This window comes from Periplaneta americana, chromosome 11 (genome assembly GCF_040183065.1).
Source record: "Periplaneta americana isolate PAMFEO1 chromosome 11, P.americana_PAMFEO1_priV1, whole genome shotgun sequence".
Lineage (NCBI taxonomy): Eukaryota > Metazoa > Arthropoda > Insecta > Blattodea > Blattidae > Periplaneta > Periplaneta americana.
The window spans coordinates 29,184,282-29,209,684 of NC_091127.1; the positions used below are offsets into that span (position 1 = coordinate 29,184,282).

At 35.8% G+C, this 25,403-nt stretch overlaps 1 protein-coding gene across 3 annotated transcripts in view; it reads left to right on the forward strand.

Moving 5' to 3' along the window:
• ss (spineless) overlaps window positions 1-25,403 on the forward strand; it is an 897,601-nt gene that overhangs the window by 289,837 nt on the left and 582,361 nt on the right. For all 3 annotated transcript variants that reach the window (XM_069839220.1, XM_069839219.1, XM_069839218.1), the window contains exon 2: window positions 7,375-7,565. In XM_069839220.1, the coding sequence (XP_069695321.1) occupies window positions 7,375-7,565 (191 nt within the window). The remainder of the gene's footprint in view (window positions 1-7,374; window positions 7,566-25,403) is intronic.

The following is a 25,403-nucleotide window of genomic DNA, read 5'->3' on the forward strand; positions in this document are numbered from 1 at the left end:
CTGACCTCACAATCATTCTTAACATCATATTCCTCAAGAGGAGCTCTTTGAGAAAAAGTCTTACGAAAGAAAAATAAACTCTACGCTGCTTAAGGCTGATGACAAAATTTGAACATATTTTTAACCGGTTATTTGATGCTTCTTTATCAAAGGTAAGTTTATATAGGGGTCGGTGGAATCATAATAGCAAGGTGAGATCGAGGATTCTTCATCACCTGACATTCGTCTTACAGTTGAAAAAAACCGCGCCAGGTAATCAGTCCAAACGGGATTCGAACTCACACCTGAGCGCAGCCTCCAGTTGCTATCCAGGAGCTACGCAGTGCTTTCAGGGATGATTTTCCATCTTTGTGAGGCGTTCAGAAAGTAAGTTCCGACTATTGTCAAACCTTTATTAAGTCAATATTTCCTGGTGCAAACAAAGACTATTTTAGTACAGCTCGCTTGCCCATATGCAGTTACCACTTTTGTTTATACATTTGTTTCATGTTTCATCTCGTTACAAGACTGTCGAAATAGATCTGGCTCGAAGACAACAATATATTACACACATAATGTTTTTAACTTTTCTTCACTCTGCAAGAGCTTTCCTTTTATTTCCTTTATAGACTCATGAAGGTGGAAATCGCTCGGAGCTAGTTCTGAGCTATTGGGCGGCATGTTTCAAATTTCCCGTAATATCGTTTGCTGTGATTGTTGACTCACAGCGTTCACTCATAGATATTCAAGTTTCAATTTAGACAATATTTTGATAAGCTGGGAATATTATATCATAAACATCCAGAAATGGTCTTCGTATTTCCCTCTGCTGCATGAAAACACTTTCATTGAGCGTATTCCGAATCTCACCGGTGAGCAATCCGATGGCATCACGGTGTTCCGAATTCCACCGATGACGTCATTGATGCTCCACCGGTGTCGCACCGGTGCCATCAACTTGCAGAGGTGGTGGCAGTCTCCCTCAGCCGCCATCAGTGAATCTGATTGGTTCTTGTATAGAGCGGGAATTAGCAGACGAATAACATCGTGCACAGTTGTGTCATGGCGGTGTGTTCTGCTTTAGTTCTGCTGTATTGTTTGTAATGAGCACAATGTAAAAACAATATGTTAATGGCTTATGAGCGAACATGTCAACGGACCCGTTATTACTACTGGTTCAAGAAATAAATTGTTTATGCTATCTTTTCTTTGAACGAGATGGGAGTACGAAAATTTCGCAAAATTTTGCTAGCGTAGCACAGACAACAACTTGTACAGTCGCCATGACAGCATCGATCCTTCCAGCAGTTTTGTTCCTTATTTCGCTGCAACGTGACGTCATTGATGACACCGGACTGGTGAGATTCGGAATAAGCTGATTGACTCCACTTAGTGACGTCATTCGTATCCCCGCAACAAAACAATCTTTATTCGTTGTTCCGTATAAAGTCATACACAATATAAATGCGTTCTTCTACATGTCAAAGTCGTCACGGGAAAAGATTACGTCTTTCAGTTTCGATGCCGCGACCATGCTTGGAAAATTTTTAGAACTCGTTTCGGATCTGGTTTTGTCGCCTTTGCCCGGAAATGAACCCGGAGTTTCTCTTAGGATGTTTCCGTTCAAGAAGCAGTACCTCTTATCAGTGCACTAGGGTCTAAAATTAAACATAGTCGCTGATTAAGCAGTCAAATAGTTTCGTCTTGTTTGAGCACAATTAGACAGAGGAAAAATTTAAATCATTCTCCCTCCACTTCATAAACTAGAACCAGTCTGTTCCATCTTCATGAAAATTCCACTTGTTATTACGAAATACACTGGCATCTAGTTTTGTATTGATTTTCATTGTACGAGTAATTATGAATTTTCAGATGATTCTTGCTTGAGAAAGACATCTTTTTCAGTGGTGGACTGGAAAGAGGAAATGTATGACTGGTATTTTTGTGACTATTTCGTTTATGTGACGTCATTCCATTTTCGGCCAATGAATTGTAATGAAATTTTGAATTCCAACCAATCACAGTCATACATCGCGATAATTTCTGCAGCTCAATTTATCACTATCAATTTATCGCATGGTCGTTCTTTTGTTTAGTCAGTGTCGCCAACTGTTTCCACGTAAATCGATGAGCATGAATCCATTGTACTACGTAAAGTGCGAAATCCTACTTCCACTTCTACATCTACATCTTCATCTTCTAATTCCATGCCCATTGTATCTAAAGAAAATGACGCTCCTTCATAACAATTGTTCATTTAATTTATGTATTAATCAGGTTATTTGTAATTGTACTATAAAATGTTTAAATTAAATTGTGATTGCAGAAGATAATGAAAACATATTTCTGTTATGATAGTAAGAGAAAAGCGCAATACATGTAATTAACATTTTTAAACCTGTATTTCGCTTTTCTCAATTGGCATTACTGAATAACATTCAATTCCTTTATTGAAGTAATCATATTCATCTATTTCGACTTCACAATGTCTGAATAGGTTAAGTATTCATTATTTATTTATTTATCTATCTATTTTTAATATATTTATTTACTTATTTTGCTAATAATTGTGACATAAAATATAATATAAACAGCAAAACTTTAGCTCGCCCCTGAAAGAGTAGAACTCGTGCTCAGGGGCGGATTCCTGAATTGAAATTAAGAAGAATATAATACAATTTGTCTTATGTCTACTACACAATAAGAATAGGCTATATAAATTTAAATTTACAATTTTTCAATTTTTATAAAATCCATATATAACTTTTTTATTTAATACCAGAACTATTAGAATTGACAAGATTAGGATATATAAATATAAATTTGTTATATATTCTTGGGCCTAAATTACTACTATGATTAATTACTGTAGCAGTGTTGCATTTTGGTTCAAACAATCTTAAAGAATTCATACCTTTTGTTTCATAACTATGAGAATACAATTCAAAATTATTTCGATTTTTATATAATATGAATTTTATTAATACAATATAATAAATTTGTCTTATGTTACGAACATTGATGTCTAAAAACAATTTATGAGATGGAAAATCAATAGGTTTATGAAGACATATTTTAATTATTTCCTTCTGTAATAAATAAAGTGGATTAAAATTGGATTTAAATGAGCTACCCCATCCTATAATTCCATACCATTATTAACATTTTATGAGCAAATTTTAGAGATATATTATTTACATTTTTATTTTATTCACGAAATAGTTCTAATAAATGTCACTCGAAGTCTGAGATTTGCCACGAGTGAATCTTGTGACAGTACTGCAGTACTATAGATAATCCATCAGTCAACAACTTTGACATTAACTATATATATATATATATATATATATATATATATATATATATATCTGGACATGGGAAATTTGGCACTTACTTCGATAGATTCAACATTTCAGCAGACATCGACTCTACATGCTCCTGCCGCGAAGATCTTCACGGTGTGAAACACCTTCTATTTGACTGTCCTATTATTGAAGCAAAGAGATTTCAAATAAAGACACATCTTCTGGACTGCGACACCGAATACAGGACTCCACTATGTGAAGTGATTAAAAAACCTTGTTGCTACAGACAATTTATAGACTTGCTAAACTTTATCTTTAAAAGACTGTAGATTCATATTTCACCATTATCTGTGTAAAAATAAGTAGTATAGATAAGTAGTATACGGTATAACAAAAACTAAAACCCTAGCATACCACTTGGTGAATTAGAGTTCTTCTACACGGTTATTTAATAATAACATATATATATATATATATATATATATATATATATATATATATATATATATATATATACAGTATATATCTATATATATAATTTGAACTGGTAATGGAAATTACGGGAAAACGGCTGGACGGGTTTTAATAAATGACCCCTCATTTTGAAGCTTGAAACCTAAAGTTTTTCGGAAAAATAGTAGTTTTCAGTGAAATGTAAATTTTTCAAAATAATTTTCCTATTTTCTAAAATCCATCTGTCGTCGCTAACTAATTGCATTTCAGAATAAAACAAAACACACACACTACAGTAAACAATATTACACGAAGGCCGTGATCTGCAAGAATGCTGACATATTTACAGCTCAAATTAAATTGCTTATTCAAAACTTCAATACTTACTGCAAATAATTTACAGGTCTGATTCTGTGGTGTGTAATTTTCTGAGTATAGCTGTGTATTGGATATTAAAAACTACAAAACTTGAGGTGGTTTAATAACATTATTACCATTAGAAATAAAATATTATTATTGTTAATGCCATGATGTGACTATTTTTCATTAATTATACATATTAATGCTATATTGATGATATGAAAGTGAAACGTTTTGGGGTTATATAAGTAGATGTAGAGAATAACTTAAATTAGATCTTGATTTCTATAATTTACTGAGTGGTGGCTATATAGTAAGTTTATATGTTACTGAAAACTATAAACTTACGTAAGATAATAATACTGTTATTAAAAATCAAATATTTTTATAGTTATTACTCAAGTGGGGCTGGGTCTTTTTCATATATTTAATGGCGCTGTGGTGTAGATATTTATATGCGTGGTTCTCTTCAGTATTGGCTCGAGAGAGCGCAAAAATTAGAGTTCCTACGGAAGACCTAAAGGTATTACTGATAAAATAAGAGGCCTACAAGATTTTGTAGTCTCCCGATCATTTCAGCAAGATCTCTTAGCAGGATAAAATGATTTTACCCTCTACATTTCAAGGTAGTTTACGAAACATGCAGTAGATATACCAGGATGCTATGTCTGTTGTTCGAAAGCATAGCAAACCTAACTTTTTTAAAATTTTCACCTACAATCCGCAATGACCTGAAATAACTATTGCTTTACTCTCACATGAAAAACCGACTGATCGTCCTGACATTGTTACTTGCGCTTTCCGTTCAAACTAAAAAACTGAAAATGTATAGGTTCAAGAAAAAGTATTTGGCCTAAAAAACCATTCAGAGGGAGTATGTTTCATTATTATGGAACTGGCATTCTTCATTGAAAATAAATCTGAAAAATATTTATTTGAACGTCTAATGAACTTAGTTTGCAGCATTTGCTGCACAAGCCACTAGTATATGTGTGTGTGTATATATATATATATATATATATATATATATATATATATATATATATATATATACAAAATAATGTGAAGGGCCAGTAGGACCAAATGGTTGAGTGACAATAAATTATATCATATCATACAATACTGTATATTATGCTGAACAATCGAGGGTTCCACGAGCCCTCAGTGGAGTGTACATGTGTGTTATATGGTGAACTGTGTGAGCGATACCATTTCGGCAAATGTCAGAAGAGAACGACTCACTCATGGAATATTCCAAAAACTGATATATTACCAAATGCACATTTGTGCATTATATCATATCATACGATACTGTATATTATGCTCAACAATCGAGCGTTCCACGAGCCCTGAGTGGAGTGTACATGTGTGTTATATGGTGAACTGTGTGAGCGATACCATTTCAGCAAATGTCAGAAGAGAACGACTCACTCATGGAATATTCCAAAAACTGATATATTACCAAATGCACATTTGTGCATTATATCATATCATACAATACTGTATATTATGCTCAACAATCGAGCGTTCCACGAGCCCTGAGTGGAGTATACATGTGTGTTATATGGTGAACTGTGTGAGCGATACCATTTCAGCAAATGTCAGAAGAGAACGACTCACTCATGGAATATTCCAAAAACTGATATATTACCAAATGCACATTTGTGCATTATATCATATCATACAATACTGTATATTATGCTCAACAATCGAGCGTTCCACGAGCCCTGAGTGGAGTGTACATGTGTGTTATATGGTGAACTGTGTGAGCGATACCATTTCGGCAAATGTCAGAAGAGAACGACTCACTCATGGAATATTCCAAAAACTGATATATTACCAAATGCACATTTGTGCATTATATCATATCATACAATACTGTATATTATGCTCAACAATCGAGGGTTCCACGAGCCCTCAGTGGAGTGTACATGTGTGTTATATGTTGAACTGTGTGAGCGATACCATTTCAGCAAGTGTCAGAAGAGAACGACTCACTCATGGAATATTCCAAAAACTGATATATTACCAAATGCACATTTGTGCATTATATCATATCATACAATACTGTATATTATGCTCAACAATCGAGCGTTCCACGAGCCCTCACGTGGAGTGTACATGTGTGTTATATGGTGAACTGTGTGAGCGATACCATTTCAGCAAATGTCAGAAGAGAACGACTCACTCATGGAATATTCCAAAAACTGATATATTACCAAATGCACATTTGTGCATTATATCATATCAAACAATACTGTATATTATGCTCAACAATCGAGCGTTCCACGAGCCCTCAGTGGAGTGTACATGTGTGTTATATGGTGAACTGTGTGAGCGATACCATTTCAGCAAATGTCAGAAGAGAACGACTCACTCATGGAATATTCCAAAAACTGATATATTACCAAATGCACATTTGTGCATTATATCATATCATACAATACTGTATATTATGCTCAACAATCGAGCGTTCCACGAGCCCTGAGTGGAGTGTACATGTGTGTTATATGGTGAACTGTGTGAGCGATACCATTTCAGCAAATGTCAGAAGAGAACGACTCACTCATGGAATATTCCAAAAACTGATGTATTACCAAATGCACATTTGTGCATTATATCATATCATACAATACTGTATATTATGCTCAACAATCGAGCGTTCCACGAGCCCTGAGTGGAGTGTACATGTGTGTTATATGGTGAACTGTGAGAGCGATACCATTTCAGCAAATGTCAGAAGAGAACGACTCACTCATGGAATATTCCAAAAACTGATATATTACCAAATGCACATTTGTGCATTATATCATATCATACAGTACTGTATATTATGCTCAACAATCGAGCGTTCCACGAGCCCTCAGTGGAGTGTACATGTGTGTTATATGGTGAACTGTGTGAGCGATACCATTTCAGTAAATGTCAGAAGAGAATGACTCACTCATGGAATATTCCAAAAACTGATATATTACCAAATGCACATTTGTGCATTATATCATATCATACAATACTGTATATTATGCTCAACAATCGAGCGTTCCACGAGCCCTGAGTGGAGTGTACATGTGTGTTATATGGTGAACTGTGTGAGCGATACCATTTCAGCAAATGTCAGAAGAGAATGATTAACTCATGGAATATTCCAAAAACTGATATATTATCAAATGCACATTTGTGCGCTGTTCTTCTATATTATTAAACTCGATGGTGAGTAGAGTCTGATCCTAAAGAAAAGATAGTCCTATTATGAGTGCATTTTATGTTGCTGTTGCAGCTTGAAACCTCCGCCCAAGGACGGGGTGACGAAGAGCAACCCTAGCAAGCGGCATCGGGAGCGGCTGAACGCAGAGCTGGACACCCTGGCCAGCCTGCTACCCTTCGAGCAGAACATCCTGTCCAAACTCGACCGCCTGTCCATCCTCCGGCTCTCCGTCAGCTACCTCCGTACCAAGAGCTACTTTCAAGGTACGTTGCCAGTACTTTCTTATGGCTTTTAAGGTTCATTGCCGCCCTCACATAAGCCCACCATCGGTCTCTATCCCGAGCAAGATTAATCCAGTCCCTGTCATCATATTCCACCTCCCTCAAATCCATTTTAATATTATCCTCCCATCTACATTTCGGCCTCCCCAAAGGTCTTTTTTTCTCCGGCCTTCCAATTTACACTCTATATACATATCTGGATTAACCCATACGTGCTACATCCACTGCCCATCTGAAATGTCTGAATTTAATGTTCCTAATTACGTCAGGTGAAGAATACAATGCGTGCAGTTCTGCTTTGTGCAACTTTCTCCATTCTCCTGCAACTTCATCCCTCTTAGCCCCAAATATTTTCCTAAGAATTTCAAGCTAACCCATTTTTTAATTAGGAAAAGTAAGTTTCCTTCGATTGTTACTCCATTTATGCAGTTACAAAATGTCATCAGAGTTCCTGTATGGTGAAATGCGCTAGGTATTCTGTCCTATATATCTGTGGTTCTGTCTAGCCAGGCGCAACTGCTTCAAGGCCGGACATTCGAACGAATGTCCAAACTCGCCGGTTGATCTGCAACCGTTCGAATATAAGCCGGTTGTAAGCGCTGTTCTGTAGCACTCTGCTCTATATGCATTTCTGGATTTGCCCATACGTGCTACATGCCCTGCCCATCTCAAAGTCTGGATTTAATGTTCTTAATCATGTCAGGTGAAGAATACAATGCGTCCAGTTCTCCATTCTCCTGTAACTTCATCCCTCTTAGCCCCAAACATTTTCCTAAGCACCTTATTCTCAAACACCCTTAACCTCCGTTCCTCTCTCAAAGTGAGCGTCCAAGTTTCACACGTTGCCAATAGCACACTGATAATGTTGCTGCTATTGCCGATAGGCCTATAGCTCATAGGTCTTCTGTTGGTATTTATATATTACTAGCTGAAAGTACCCGGCGTTGCCCGGGTTTTCCTTTCTGCTTCTGTTTTCAAATGAACTGGTTGTTAAATTTTCGGAAATTTCGGAAACCCAACTATAGACAACCAAATCGAATTGTTTTACTAAGCTCTCCTCGCACATAAAGATGAATCTTTACTTAACTTCACTTACATGATTTAATACTCCTTAGCCAAATGCCTGCCAGGTTTTACTAAATTTAAAACAATTGTAGATCAGGCACCGAAAAGAAAATATTTCATCATGTGCAAGACGTTCAACTTTGTTTTCAATTTATATATTTATTTTTGTTTATTTATCTCTGCCGGTCAGATACCGCTAAATTTCAAGTGCTTTATCTTAGTCGTGGCTGTCAGCGTATTAAATACCATTAATTTTTCTTCCGTCTCCTTTCCTCTCCGCCAAAAATGTGACATTGTACAGAGGCAGAGAAAAAATAATTATAAGAGTACGTTTGTCATGAGTTTTTTTCACACCAATTCCTATTCCATTGCATAATTCTTGTGGATCAATATTTCGCAATAGTACTATCGGTGATTCAATATTAAGTATTAAATTATCTGTTGGCAATTCTTGTGATTTCAAAGAATTTAAGAATTCAGTTTGATAAAACATAGTCTACTCACTATCTACAACTGTCTCGAGAAATACATAATACGGTTCTGGACTTCATAAGGATACTTATTGCATGAAATGTCTACATTTTGGCCTTCATGATGTATCTACAATGTTATTTTATATCGTTTTGCTTTTTCCATGGCCTCATGAAAGTCGATGTTGAATACAATAGACAATAATAAAGAACAATTGACTATAGAAGATTGCATTTAGTATTATGCATGAATGTTTGATAGTATTTATTTTTATTTTTTACTGTTTTAATTAATTTAACGTCCATTTTAACAATTTCAATATAGCCTATGTTCTTCTCCTGGTTATGAAGGTTAAATGTGCAAACTTTGGTACATATTGGTCAAAGCGTGTAGATCTATATAGGGAACGTACATACATACATACATACCCACATTCACTTTTATATATTAGATTATATTAGGCCTGTAGTTCTTTTTATACGATCGTACAGTATATGCGTTACCTTGCGAACAAGTAGGGATGTGCTGGCAATAATTTAAGAAAAGGACTCGCAAAAGAAGAAGAAGAAGAAAAAGAAGAAGAAGAAGAAAAAGAAGAAGAGTGGTAGGCAGCGGAGAAATACGGAGCGGGAAGGGGGACAAAATTTGTTACTTTGTAACAGTAATAATAATAATAACAACAACTTTTTACCTTCAAAATATGTTCCAAACTGCCGGTAATTTTAATATTCATTACGCTGACAATTGGGAGACTGTAAGTTTACTTACTTCACAATTGGCCCCCTCCAACACATCCCTGCGAAAAAGTGTAGCATCGATTGTACAAGATACAATATCTGGGTTACCGTGACAACCAGTGCAACTTGTAGGCTACATTAAAGGTACGGTATAATATCTTGACTATCCTGATAATTACTGTTGTTTCTATAAGGTAGTGCAAGCTAACGGATCTGGGCTACCTATCAGGCTAACGAGTGTAGCTATAATAATATCTGGATCACTAGGATAACTAGCATAGCTTCTGTTCATTACTAGAAGCTATAGTATTTGAGTTATCATGACAATTTGCATAGCTTTTATACGGTCTGAAGCTAATAAGTACGTTTAAGTGCGGATGGAATTATTTTTACGCTCATTGTTGCTGGTCGCATGCAACATTCCCATGGCCCCTCTCGTCACATAACCTCAACAGTACACAAGGCGACTCTGTGACTATCTCATTGGTCACCGCATATGAATCTCTGAATCGCTCGCTTCCTGCATTCATTAATTCTTTGTTACGATGTATTTCATGTGTAACAAGCACAGAAATGTCCTCTTGGTCTGTGTTAACCAGTCTATCTCTCAATCTAATGACATTAGGTAATATTACCGTCTCGACCTTTTTCTGGTGAATTGGATGTGGCCACCAAGCATTAGAATATTTAATAGCAAATATCAACAGTTAGGCCTACAACGCTCTAATGCGGAGTATATCAGTGTCCTGGATCTGGTGCTGGGCATAATCCGTAGCATGCAATATACTCATTAATATCACAGTAATAAAAAATTGTTCCAATGGGTGGCATACAAAAATTTTTGGAGATTAATTTCAATTAAAAGTCTATATATCACAGCAACCCCGCAGTTAGATAGGAAATGTAATTAGGCCTACGAAGCGTTGTTGCAGTTTATACTGTTTTCACGCGTAGTGTAGCGATTTTTCACTTTAAAGCCGTCCAGGAAACAGAATTAGCTTCGTCGGTGTCATGCCATGAGGTCTAGTGAGCCCGACATGCTTGGAATCAAAACAAACTACAGTCTGGGTCAGCTTACTTCATATCCTAAGGGTGAAACCTAACCATTTTCCCCCCAGTACTACATATACTAGTGGATTGTGGTGATTTTCTAGTTTGCAGTTTGAATTTTCTTTTGCCAACTTCGCTTCGAGTTTAGATACTGAAAAATACTAGAAATGGTAGTGATTTTGTAACTGTTATGTTGTCAGCTGAGACAAAAGTTGTCGGTACTGGAGCTCCATGACATTAAAATTGTACTAGATTACTGAAAGCTAGTGAAATTTGAACATACTTATAATTAATTAATATCAGTATTACCATGATACTCGAGAGGAAATTAAACACAGAATAAATATGGGAAATGCCTATTATTATTCGGTTGAGAAGCTTTTATCATCCAGACTGCTGTCAAAAAATCTGAAAGTTAGAATTTATAAAACAATTATATTACCGGTTGTTCTTAATGGTTGTGAAACTTGGACTCTCACTTTGAGAGAGGAACATAGGTTAAGAGTGTTTGAGAATAAGGTGCTTAGGAAAATATTTGGGGCTAAGCAGGATGAAGTTACAGGAGAATGGAGAAAGTTACACAACGCAGAACTGCACGCATTGTATTCTTCACCTGACATAATTAGGAACATTAAATCCAGACGTTTGAGATGGCCAGGGCATGTAGCACGTATGGGCGAATCCAGAAATGCATATAGAGTGTTAGTTGGAAGACCGGAGGGAAAAATACCTTTGGGGAGGCCGAGACGTAGTTGGGAGGATAATATTAATATGGATTTGAGGGAGGTGGGATATGATGATAGAGACTGGATTAATCTTGCACAGGATAGGGACCGATGGTGGGCTTATGTGAGGGCGGCAAAGAACCTTCGGGTTCCTTAAAAGCCATTTGTAAGTAAGTAAGTAAACTGTTGTGGCTCCGATACCCTTTCACCCAATGATCAAAATCATGGTTTATTTTGATGCTGAGAAATTAAAGTTTATATTGACATGTAAACAGTTTTTCTTACTTTTTATGGAAATTGAGAAATTTAGATTTTTCTTCATTAAGACGCCTTTGCCCACGAAAAAATATTTTTAAAATATGTGGATAGATTCAGCATTGAAAGTACAAATAAACTCATATTTTTTACTGGTGCACCGTTGATAAGACAGTATTGAAAATATCAAAAAAAGAAAATGAATAGTACGCGCGTGAAGTAACCAGCTGACTATGAGGCAGGATTTAGCCGAGACAAGCAAGGCCAGGCGACAAAAACGTGGTGTTTCGCCTAGTAGCGCATAGTTGGGCTAACTTTATCACAAGTTTTCATAAACACAGGAGTAAAATGACACCCAACGCTCGCTTATCTTCAGCTCTCGGCCAGTGCGGCCGTTCAAGTCCAGGCGTGTGAAAATAATTTATTTAATACCCTCGAAACTTATTGCCAAGCCACTAAGCAAACAATGCCGAATTCCTCTTAATAATGCAAGGTTTTTTCTCAATTTTTTTTTTTTACATTTTTACAAATGGGCAAAAAGCCTAAAAATAAGTAAAATCAGATTATCTGTCTCTCTGTATAGAATAAAAATAAGGATTACTTCTTAGCTTAACCTACCAAATGTCAGCTTCAAAATGAGCTCCCGTTCAATGTTCTGCAGTAAATGGTTCCAGAGTTCTGAACGCGGAAAGAGGCTTGTTTTAATAAAATACGCTAAATTTGTCGCTTAATAGTACGAAAACCGTTTGACTTTCGATAGTATATTTTTTAAAATGCACTGTCCTCAGCACCTTGTATAAATAGGGAAAAAATTAGAGTATTAAAAAAAATGCGAGGTTTTGTACTGATCGATTTCATATGGAATAGCCCATATACTAGTGGATTGTGGTGATTTTTAGTTTGCAGGTTGAATTTTCTTTTGCCAACTTCGTTTCGAATTTAGATACTGAAAAATACTACAAATGGTAGTTATTTTGCAACTGTTATGTTGGCAGCTGAGACAGACGTTGTCGGTACTGGAGTTCCATGACATTAAAATTGTACTAGATTACTGAAAGCTAGTGAAATTTGAACATACTAATAATTAATTAATATCAGTATTAGTATTAATACATAATAGTTGTTTTTATGTGTTGCGTTGTGGTTACAATTCAAGACTACAGTCAGGTAACTGTAAATAAAAACAACATACTTGGGTGTGATAATGCAGGTGGGTAATCAATAGAAATACCATTTCACATTTTAATGAATTTCTTTCGTGTTTAGATTTTTATTGCAATAATGTCAAAAAGAGGAAAAAGCTTGGCAGAGACTTCATCAAGAAAGCGTAAATCGTGCTGCGAGAGTGGGGATAACATCCCCTACTGGCGTTCTGTTCTTTCAGATTTAACCGAAAGAAGATAATGAAGAAGGAATTATGCTCATGGAGACAGCAATTATAACTAGAATAGCAAAACCATTAGGAGCAAGTATTCTTAAGCATACATTTCATGGTGATATTTGGTTTTCGGAGATAGTACTAATAATTTTATGTAGTCAAGCAAAAAAACATTTTTAGGTTAGATCTCGCGAATTAATTTAGTCAAACCAATGAATTTCATATTGCCAGACAAAATACCTAACATATTGATACAGTTTTGAACTCGTCTTAATGTGTGTAATCAATGTAACATGATTAAAGTATGTAGTGCTATTTGAAAAATTGATGACGTCACGTGTATCTTGTACAATAATGTAGCTACATGCAACAATTCTCTACACCAGCCGTGGCGAAAATGTGACTCGCGAGCACATTGTGGCTCACAATGATAGCTATGCATTTCTCTTGCTTCCTACCTCCCCCAACCCCCACCCTCTCACTCACTGGAGTCAAACTCCGTTCCATTTGTATTTGTCTCTGACCTGCGAGTGGCGTATCGTCGCAATGTCTCTCTCGAAACCATGTACCTCTACAAAAACGAAAGTTTCAAGTAGGATGGGAGGACGCATTTTTTTGCTGCCAATATGATGAGAATATTAAATGTAGGCCTATGATTTGTTCACAAGTATTACGAGGAAATCTGTTGTATAAGACAAAACGCCATTATACTACATGTCACTCGTGAAACATTAAAAGGTTAAGTGTTATTATTATTATTATTATTATTATTATTATTATTATTATTATTATTATTATTATTATTATTATTATTATTATCTCTGTACGTCGATCCTTTTCAGCAGATGTACGAATAATGCGGTTAGATCTTCAATTTAAACTCAGAGATTTACAATGTGATGTTAAATGAAAGCTAGATGTAAGGACTTCACAAATGTTGAACTTTTCAAATCTTTGCCAAAAAATAAATATCTGAAGCTTCGTTCTTTCGCTTGCTCTGTTGAAGCCATGTTCGCTACAACTTACGTTTGTGAAAAATAATTTTCAACAATGAAAATAGTGAAAACCAAATTTAGATCACGACTGACAGACAAATACCTTCGTGATCAACTACGACTGGCAGTAAGTGACATAATTCCTGATTTCGAAACTCTGTCGCAGAGACATTCTGAAGACAGTTAATTTTAGGTTGTGATATTGTTCATTTATTGTGCATTTCTTTCTTCGTTACATGTACTAAACATTAGTTTGTAGCCTTGTACTGTATAAAATTATATTTAAGTGCTTGACGTAAGGAAAATGAAAATTCGTTAATAAGTCAGACAGTTGCTTCACTTCCCCTTCGGGTTTCCGCCTCCCTCCATAGGTGCTATGCACGTTGAAAGTTACACAGTGGCTCGGCGCACGATTACATTTTCGCCACCGCTGCTCTACACTCATGTTAGCCCCTCGTTCTAACATAACTCTTAAAAACAAAAATTCCAATATCTGTACAAACAAAAAAGTTATAATAGGTGCACAAGATAAATGGAACATCCTGTATGTATATGATGATGATGATGATGGTGATGATGACGATGATGATGATGACAATAATAATAATGATAATAATAATAATAATAATAATAATAATAATAATAATAATAATAATAATAATAAAATACCTAATAACTAGCATTGAGAATAAGTATATGAGTTAATTATTACAGATAATTGCTGCAAATGAAATGCCCGGGGTTAACATAATTGGCCGAAACCATAAAGTGCCTTCTAAATGAGAGTTAATAACTCCTGAGCTACATTACGAGGTTTGAAACGACGCGGCCATTTTTAATGAGCTGTAAACTCGAGATGGTCGCTCGTTTGCAGTTTATGTTATAATGCTGAATATCTGTGCGCGGCATATTTTTTTTTTTGCATCGTCCCATTAGCAGAGTGCGTATTAGAAGTGCCGTTCTAGGACGGGTCCCGATGACTTACGAAATGACTGGTGGTCTTCCTCTCTCCCAGTCTCTCTCTCTCTCTCTTATTCGTTGCAGGCTTTATTATAGCTGACATATTGGTTTTATTCTCTCAACAAGACGTAAATGTTAAATGTTTTATGATAATTGATCTATTACCAAGAAGGAATAATAATGAAACCCGCATGGAATTTTTTTATTGTCTCAAAACTTCCTTGCGAATGATCTCTATTACCTGTTTTGTCTAAAGAATTTCAGTCATTAGTATTGCATCTCGAGTTTGTGTGCGTTTTATAATTAGTGACTATAAAATTAATATTATTGAAAATATTAATTATTATTGCTGTTCGGAATTTTAAAAGCTTCGGCTCTAGTAAATTAAAAATATGCAGCATTTAAACATTCATGTAGAATTTACGATTCTTTAATCTACCTCCACTCTGTATTAATTCCTTGTTTTACTATAATGTCTTTCATTTTATTGCCCTCCGTTTTCTTTGGGCTCCTGCGCAAAAGAGCTGGAAAATAATTACAGTTTTTTTTATAGGTGGGAATTTCTATTTTTTACGCAAGCAAATCGAAATTTGCTGTAGATTCTCATTATTCATCACTATTTAAGAGAGACAACACAAATCATATTCCTCATTTTTCTAGTGTCATTGTCGATCTATAGAAACTATGATGTCAGTTACTCGTATTTATTTATTTAATCTGATAGGATTAAAGCCATAAGGCCTTCTCTTCCATCCCACCAGATACCACATATAAATACAAAAAAGAAATACAGACGCTGGTGAAAATAATACAAATTAAATTAAAGCATTATAGAGGGTCAACATGGCCAAAAAAATACTATAGAGCTCTCATCGAGCTAATACAAGAAAAAAAAGAAAGAAAAACAGAGATAGCAATGATGATAGTGATAACTGATAATAATAATAATAATAATAATAATAATAATAATAATAATAATAATAAATACATTACATATTAATTGTCAATTTTACAACAGCATAGTTACAATATTTACTACATGTCATGGGTTAAGGTGAAGTTGCGCAACCTGACATGTGTTCAACAAGCAATTCCATGAACTAGAATGTGATTTTTTAATTTAAATTTGAATTTTGATATTGTCCGACAGTCTCTTACATAGTCAGGGAGAGAGTTCCAGAGGCGTGGAATAGATATGCTGAAAGATGATGAGTAGAAGGATGTTCTGTGCAGAGGAATAGAGAGAAGGTACATGTTCGGGGTTCAAGGTAGTGAAAGGTAAAATAAACGAGATGCTAGGTAAGAGGGTGTGGAGGTGTGGATGATTTTAAATAGTAATAAGAGGGAGTTGAAGAATCTTCTTTCTTTAAGTGGATTCCACGACAACAATTCTAGTGACAGTGTTACATGATCGAATTTTCTAATGTTACAAACGAAACGAACGCAGATATTGTGAACACGCTGTAGTCTATAGGCAAGATCAGTATTTAGATTCGTGAATAGAGAATCGCAATAATCGAAATGGGGCATCGCTAAAGTTTGGATCAGGTTCTTTTTAAGGTTGAGAGGTAAAACGTTGGTTAAGTGTCTGAAGGAATTAATTATGGAAAAAGTTTTCTTACATATGTAGATCACTTGACTTTGAAAATTTAAATTTGAATCTAAATATACCCCTAAGTTTTTTACTGTCTTACTATATGTAATTGTGGTATTATTTATTTTTGTCTTTGATACAGTGGCTAGATTTATTTTGTTTAATGCTCGTTGGTGGCCCATTATTATAGCTTGTGATTTGTCTAGATTTAGTCTGAGTTACCTATAGGGTTATAAAATTAACTCTTTCTTGGAAAGTCATGGGCCTATATTTAGAGATATTGTAAATAAAATGTCAACTGGATAAAAACATCTACCAATATGAAACATAAGATACAAAATTTAGCTTTCAAAACAGCTTTAGATCTCAATTTGAGCAGCCTTTTCCACAGTTCGTTGGTATACAAGTGCATCATAAAATCTTAACTATGTTCTTGATATTAATTATGTTCGTATATCGAATACAAACATTCTGTCTTAGAAATTCTATAAAACACTGGATTTATTTTCGCAGCTGAATTTTTTATGTCAGATTACTATCAGGCGGCCCATGTTCGAGTCCCGGTCAGGTCTGGGACAAGGTCGCAGTTAGGGTTTTATTCGGAGTCCTCCTGTTTCCATATATTAGGAATCTTCATAATTCCCTCAATATTTCTCCGTCACATTTCCATAGCATTCCCAGAACGCGCTCGCTAAGAAGAAACTGCCTCCTAAAGGATGTACTGGAAGAAATGGTGAATGGGAGAAAAGTTCGTGACAGAAGAAGATATCAGATGATGGACAACATTAGATGGATCACATGCAGAAACTAATGGAAGGCGGAAGATAGGAAAGAATGCTGGGTTTGCAGTGAAATACCTGACCTTGGTCAGAAGACTATGAGTGATTGAATGTTATAATAATCCTAGCCCTAATAATAATAATAATAATAATAATAATAATAATAATAATAATAATAATAATACTTACTTACTTACTTACTTACTTACTTACTTACTTACTTACTTACTTACTTACTTACTTACTTACTTACTTACTGGCTTTTAAGGAACCCGGAGGTTCATTGCCGCCCTCGCATAAGCCCGCCATTGGTCCCTATCCTGAGCAAGATTAATCCATTCTCTATCATCATATCCCACCACCCTCATATCAATTTTAATATGAAGAGTCCACTGCAAGAATGATGGATGTCATTTGGAATACATTTTTCAGGAGAAGCAATAGGAAGTTTGAAATGCTTAGCGGTCAAAGTTTAACTGTGATTTTCCGATCATTACTGGACAATGACTATCAGTGTTAATGTCATATAACTCTATATGTACATTCTATATGTCTTAAGCTATGCATTGATAATCTTGGTTCATTTTCGACAAGACAGTGACATTGATCATTCTTGCAGTGGACTCTTCATATTATCTTCCCATCTACGTCTCGGCCTCCCTAAAGGTCCTTTTCCCTCCGGCCTCCCAACTAACACTCTATATGCATTTATGGATTCGCCCATATGTGCTACATGCCCTGTCCATCTCAAACGTCTGGATTTAATGTTCCTAATTATGTCAGGTGAAGAATACAATGCGTGCAGCTCTGCGTTGTGTAACTTTCTCCATTCTCCTGTAACTTCATCCTGCTTAGCCCCAAATATTTTCCTAAGAACCTTATTCTCCCTTAACTTATGTTCCTCTCTCAAAGTGAGAGTCCAAGCTTCACAACTATAAAGAACAACCGGTAATATAACTGTTTTATAAATTCTAACTTTCAGATTTTTTGACAGCAGACTGGATGATAAAAGCTTCTCAACCGAATAATAACAGGCATTTCCCATATTTATTCTGAGTTTAATTTCCTCTCGAGTATAATAATAATAATAATAATAATAATAATAATAATAATAATAATAATAATAATAATAATAATAATGAAATGACTTGAAGGAAAGTGGCCATGTTATTGACAGCATTGTTTCCATCGGAATAATATACTTTACTGTACTTATAGTTCCAACAGGTATACAAATGTCAGATAAGCATCTTTACGATTATTATCGATGACGTAAAGAAACACTCGCATATACTTTTCGACTAAAGCAGTTATCGCAGTGTAATCTCGATATATTTGTGTCTCGAACACAAACTTTTGTAAATGTCAACATGGTATTGATTTCAGGCGATATCTGTTACAAGATTAACAGAAAAACATCGTCAACTAAGGGTTATACAGTACCTATCCTATACCAAAGGTAAGGTTAAGCAGATTATTGAAGTCGGGACTTGTTCCTATCCAAGGAACAATGATTGATGTTGAATATCTATTTAAGTTATATTAGGCCTACTCCATTTCACTGCTAGTTTATATGTCTTCGCTCTTTATATTATCTTCGAAGTCCCTACTTTATAAGATTAATAATGGGGCCGTATTAAAATTTTGCTAAGGTCTATAATTGATTTCACATTTTAAATAAAAATCATTGTATGATATTTAATACAAACGTAATGAATTACGCATTTAAACAAAGAAGAAATATCAGGAAATATACGAAACGTTCAATCACCGTGGATTATATGATCCAGCCGGAGCATCTGTCTTTTGCTGTTGCTGCAGTTGACGGCCGTGTTGAATCTTTTATATCTAATATTTTTAACTAACGTTATCAGTTGGTAAGCCTACGTTTCAACAATAATATTGTATCAGGGACTTTGGTTTTTTTTTTCTCGAGAAGAATGTATTTTTCTTGTCGAATATTTGTTTTGGGAAGTTGATAGATGTATGGAATTAGAGAAATGGAAATTTTCAGATAAATTTGCTGAAACACCAGTTCCATATTGTAATGCAGTTTGTGCACTGAGAGCTACCAATAAATTCTGCGAAACTGGGTCAGTAGAAGTCACCGAAGGAAAGAGGAAGAGCTACTGGTTCTCTTCATCCTTCACCTATAATAAACCATCCATCAACCCATCCATCCTTTCATCCACCCATCCATCCATCAATACATATGCATCCATCCATATATCAATCCATGCATCCATTCATCAATCCATGCATCCATCCATTCATCCATGTATCCATCCATCCAACCAGACACCCACCCACCCACCCATCCATCCATCCATCCATCCATCCATCCCTCCCTCCATCCATCCATTCATTCACCCATCCATCCTTCCATCCATTCATTCACCCACTCATCCAACCATCCTTTCATATCCGCCCACCCATCCATCAATTCATATGCATCCATTCATCCATGTATCCATCCAACCAGTCACCCACCCATCCATCCATCCATTCATTCACCCATCCATCCTTCCATCCATTCATTCACCCACTCATTCAACTATCCTTTCATTCATCAATTCATTCATTCATCCATCCACCCACCCATCCGTCCATCCGCCCACCCATCCATCCATCCACCCACCCACCCATCCATCCATCCATCCATCCATCTATCCATCAATCCATATGCATCCATTCATCCATGTATCCATCCATCCAACCAGTCACCCACCCATCCATCCATCCATTCATTCACCCATCCATCCTTCCATCCATTCATTCACCCACTCATCCAACCATCCTTTCATTCATCAATTCATTCATTCATCCATCCACCCACCCATCCATCCATCTATCCGCCCACCCATCCATCCTTTCATTCATCGATCCATGCATCCATCCATCGATCCATGCATCAATCCATCGATCCATGCATCCATCCATCCATCAATCCATGCATCCGTCCGACTATCCAGCCATCTATTCATCATTCATTCAACTATCCATTCATCCATTCATCAATCCATGTATCCATGCATCCATCCATCCACCCACCTAGTCACCCACTCATCCATCCATTCACCCGCCCACCCTTCCATCCATCCATCCTTTCATTCATCAATCCATGCATCCATCCATTCATTTACCCACCCATCCATCCATCCATACACCCACACATTCACTCACTCATTCATCCACCCATCCATCCATCCATCCATACACCCACACATTCACACACTCATTCATCCACCCATCCATCCATCCATCCATCCATCAATATATGCATCCCCCCTTCCATCAATCCATCTATCCATCCATCTATCCATCAATCTGTCCATCCATCTATCCATCAATTCATGCATCCATCCATCCACCCATCCATCTATCCACTCACCCATCCATCAATCCATGCAGCCAGCCATCCATTCATCCATCCATTCATCTATCCTTCTACCCACCCACCAATCCAAGATACAGTACTTGCAGTAGTTTCTTGAAAATGTCTTCTCTGACATATACTTTTTTATATATTAAGCGCATTTTCACAGGAAGTACGAATTTCTTTTTCAATTTTCTACGGTAGTCAACCACTGTGTTGTAAAATAAAGTAATGAATAACGTCTTCAGGTGTCAAAATAAAAAATAAATAAATAAACGGAAGTAAATGTTTTTATATTATTGCATAGGTTGGTGATTGTATGATTTCCGAAGTTTTAAGTCTGTTCAATATTCTTAAATATTTCCACCCTTAAAACTTTGATTTCACTGATTTTATTCGTTGATACTCTGAGACTGTACATAATGCTCCAATAAGTCTGTAATTTTAACTACAAACTCTTTGAAACTCTGTAAACGTGTGATCCCAGTTCGGTAACTTAATACACATATTTTTCTTAGCTAGGCTAAATATATAGGACCTTGGATTTAACAGCTGGATTTTCTTAATATGGGTACCGCCATTCTTTGTAATATTTCATTTGCTTCTTTCCTGTTCTTTCTTTGGACGTTGTTGGTGTTAATCCCTACATTCTTGTCTTCCACGTAAGTTATGTAGCATTCTAGATGTTAGCTAAAATAATTGATTACTTGTGGAAACGCCAACGACTCCAGTTGTTGTTACTTGAGCATTTACAGTCTTCTGCCTCTTTTTTTTTGTGAATCCACGTACAAGGCATAAGGAAGCATTGTTCTACATGTTTACCCATCCAAAAAGGTGGGAAAAGCATGCCTTGGAGCGCATGTGATTCATTATACTCGGAGAAGGCCTCACTGTTATTTGGATTGCTGCGTCAGGGACTCGAGCTGTTTGACGGTTATTAGAGACCAACAATTAGGGGCGTTGAAGCCCCCATGACAGCCATTAAGGATTAGATACAGCCTCTGTAAACGTGCATATGTTTTGTGTAATTCTGGGTATTAATTTGTTTCAAGATACGCAATTTACTCATTAGTATTCAAGGGTCTAAATGATAACGTCCACTTGCTTCAGTTTTCATGGCTCGTTTTTATGCCATCCTCGCCCGAGGCCGTCCGCTATTATTTTTCGATCGCGCGTGTATTTTCTATCCAAGTTTTGACTTTATTAAATTAAACTTTTCCTATACTTTCGAGTTTGTAAGCAAGTTGACTCTCTATGAAAACTGGAGAGAATGCAAAGGAATTGTGTTTTCTGCGAGATCGTGCGTATTTGCTTGGTTTCCGCACGAAACCAATCCGCGGAAAGTCTAAAATTCCACATTCAGTATTCCCAACCTAACACACACAACAATTTCCCTCTTCTTACCGCTTAAGTGACATATTGATTTTACTGCTTTAGGCTTTTAACATATTATTTTTAGAGACGTTCAATATAGTAATAATTATAAATTGGAAATTTACCACTTCAATTTCACCTAAATACACTGTTAATTATTGTTTTTAAATATTTGCAAAAATTAAGTAAACTCTACAACTCCACTAAAGTTACTACATTCGTGATGCAAGTAACATTAAGGAAGCCGTGAAAAAATCAACAAGATTCCAGACTCATCATAGACTGGGGGAAAAAAAAAAGACAGATGTATATCACGGCCTGTGGAGTATAGTAAACACAGAAAACATTTTAAAGCAACAATGTTGAAGATAGATATTTTTGTTTTGCAAATTTGCCGTCATTGAACAGAAACCAAGATGGAGATTTCATTGCAACTAATTAGAAATTCCTCTTTCAGGTATGTAATAAACGATCTTCGCACAAAATAATGTACGATACACGAGCGGTATGTTTTCTTTCAATTCTCGGAAATTAAAAAAGCTCAACTACGTTTCGCTTTTTCAAACTTTTCCTCGAACATGAAAACTTCAACATACCGCTCTTGTAACGCATATTACTATTTCCTGTTATGTGTTTACCCTTTGTTGCATCAAGTCAATTTCATGATCAGTTACATTGCATTTATTGTATTCCACAGATGTTACATTAGCACTGTAACTTTTGATATGTGGAAAAATAAAAAATTATACATAATTATACGCAATTATTAATACAAAGTAAATAGATTAAGTAAGTTATAAGCATAAAAAATTCATTAGTTGAGTGAAACGTATGAATAAGTATGGAGAAATTTTGTTATTTCTGTTTGAACTTTTTTCCTGGTCCTACAAAGCTTTAAGTTAATAATATTTCGGGAGTCTGCAGGGACTCTAAGCAAGTACTACTACTACTACTACTACTACTACTACTACTACTGCTACTTCCGCCGCCGCCACCACCACCACCACCACCACCACCACCACCACCACCACCACCACCACCACTATCACCACCACCACTACTTTCACCACCGTAAAAGTCTACTTTCCCATTAATTGAGCCTAAATGTCATACAAGTGCAGCTCTCAAACATGATTTCGGCCCAAGACTTTAAAATAAAATTGCAAACCATTTTCCTAATTTGAAATATTAAAAAAATTAAAGCTTTTAAAAAAGAAATTTATAAAATTATTCATGATATATAATATTAACAATTGCGTGTATTTTTTTTATCTTTTATTTCTGTCGACTGTATTCATGTTTTTATTGAATATCACTGACATCTGTCTGATTGTCAATTTGTATTAAATGTATTTTTTTCTCTCTTTTTCTCTTTCTTCTTTTTTGCTCTTGTGTGTTATTTATTGGTTTGAATTAAGTTACTTAGTGCATTTAGTACATTGTCCTTGTAAATTTTATGTTATATTATTGGCTAAGACCACACCGTACACGAGCCTGGCTAGAAACATTTTTGTTTTATAATTTTAATTTGTACTCACTAGCTAGCTAGTTAAATAAATGAAATAAATTTATTTATTTATTTATTTATTTATTTATTTATTTATTTATTTATTTAATCTGACAGGATTATTGCCAAAGGCCATCTCTTCCATCCTACCAGATAGCACCATAAATGCCATATGTTTAATAAAGATTGTTATATGATTTTGATTAGGGTAACTGTATTATCCTCTTGGTAGTAGTGAGTTGTAAAAAAATCTTGGTAGCTGGGGGGGGGGGACTGGGAAAATTAACCAGATACCGCTTCACACGTAATCTGTATTCAGAAAATTCCTGGGTTTAGGAGCAAACGTTTACTAGAAACTTATAAACGTTTGTCCCCTTTACTGTGGATACCTTCGGTCCTTGGAGTCATGACGCTAAAGTTTTGGTGTCTCAAATCGGCCAAATTTTGATCTCCATTACCGGTGATCGTCGTTGCACTACTTATTTGCGTCAACGTTTAAGTATTGCAATTCAACGCGGAAATTCAATGAGCGTTTTGGGTATCTACTCTTCCCGAGTCCAGCCCTTTGGATGATAAAATTTATTTAGTATAGATAGATATTTTTAGAAGTAATTAATTTTTTCATAACAAGATTATATTTTATACAAAAAAGTATATTATATTATATTATATCGGTTATGTTTTATTTCCAATATTTTAAAAGTGTAAATAAATAATAAGAAAATAGATAAATAAGTAAATAATTAATTAAATAAATAACAATTTGATGCTATTAAAATAATATTAATAATAATTATTACTACTACTACTACTACTACTACTACTACTACTACTACTACTACTACTACTACTACTACTACTACTACTACCTAAGGAAACACCTGCCAAACATTACCAAAGGAAACGAAACTACTTTCTGTTTTCTGTTATGAAATGTGTTGTATTTGCGACGATTGGACACTCAACTCGTGTTTGGAGACAATCAAGCCAAGGTCGAGTTCCACATACCAGACAAATAGACAGACAGACAAAGCGCGACAAACACGTGCAAGTAAGCACTAGAAAACTAAACCGTCGTGAATGCATTTTCTTGTGGAGGCAGATTCCCTACGTGGCAGGTCAGGTATAAAATGAAGACATGAAGCATTGGACCCCACTCATCTGTTCAGCCTTCCCCACTTTGCCAAACCACATGTGACAGAATGATGGATCATGGGAATGTCGACAAACTTTCATCTTGCTGAATTTCTCTCTCTTTCTCTGTCTTCCCTTCGCACCATCTTCTTCTACCTCTCCTGCTTCTTCCGAACAATATTTATTACGATACATGATCCTCTCATGGCGTCCGATTCTTGATGGAAAGTCATTAATAACTGGACAGTTCCAGCACCTTTCTTTTCAAGAGCGCTTCAGGAATCTGGAGGGTTACAGGATGTAACTTGACACGAGTCAGGAAGGGCCCAACCGTAGATCGGTCACTCGACTTCTCACCAAAAGGGACTGAGGTTTTGTGATGGGGAGGATTCTTTCCAAATAATTCGGTTTCCGCAACTA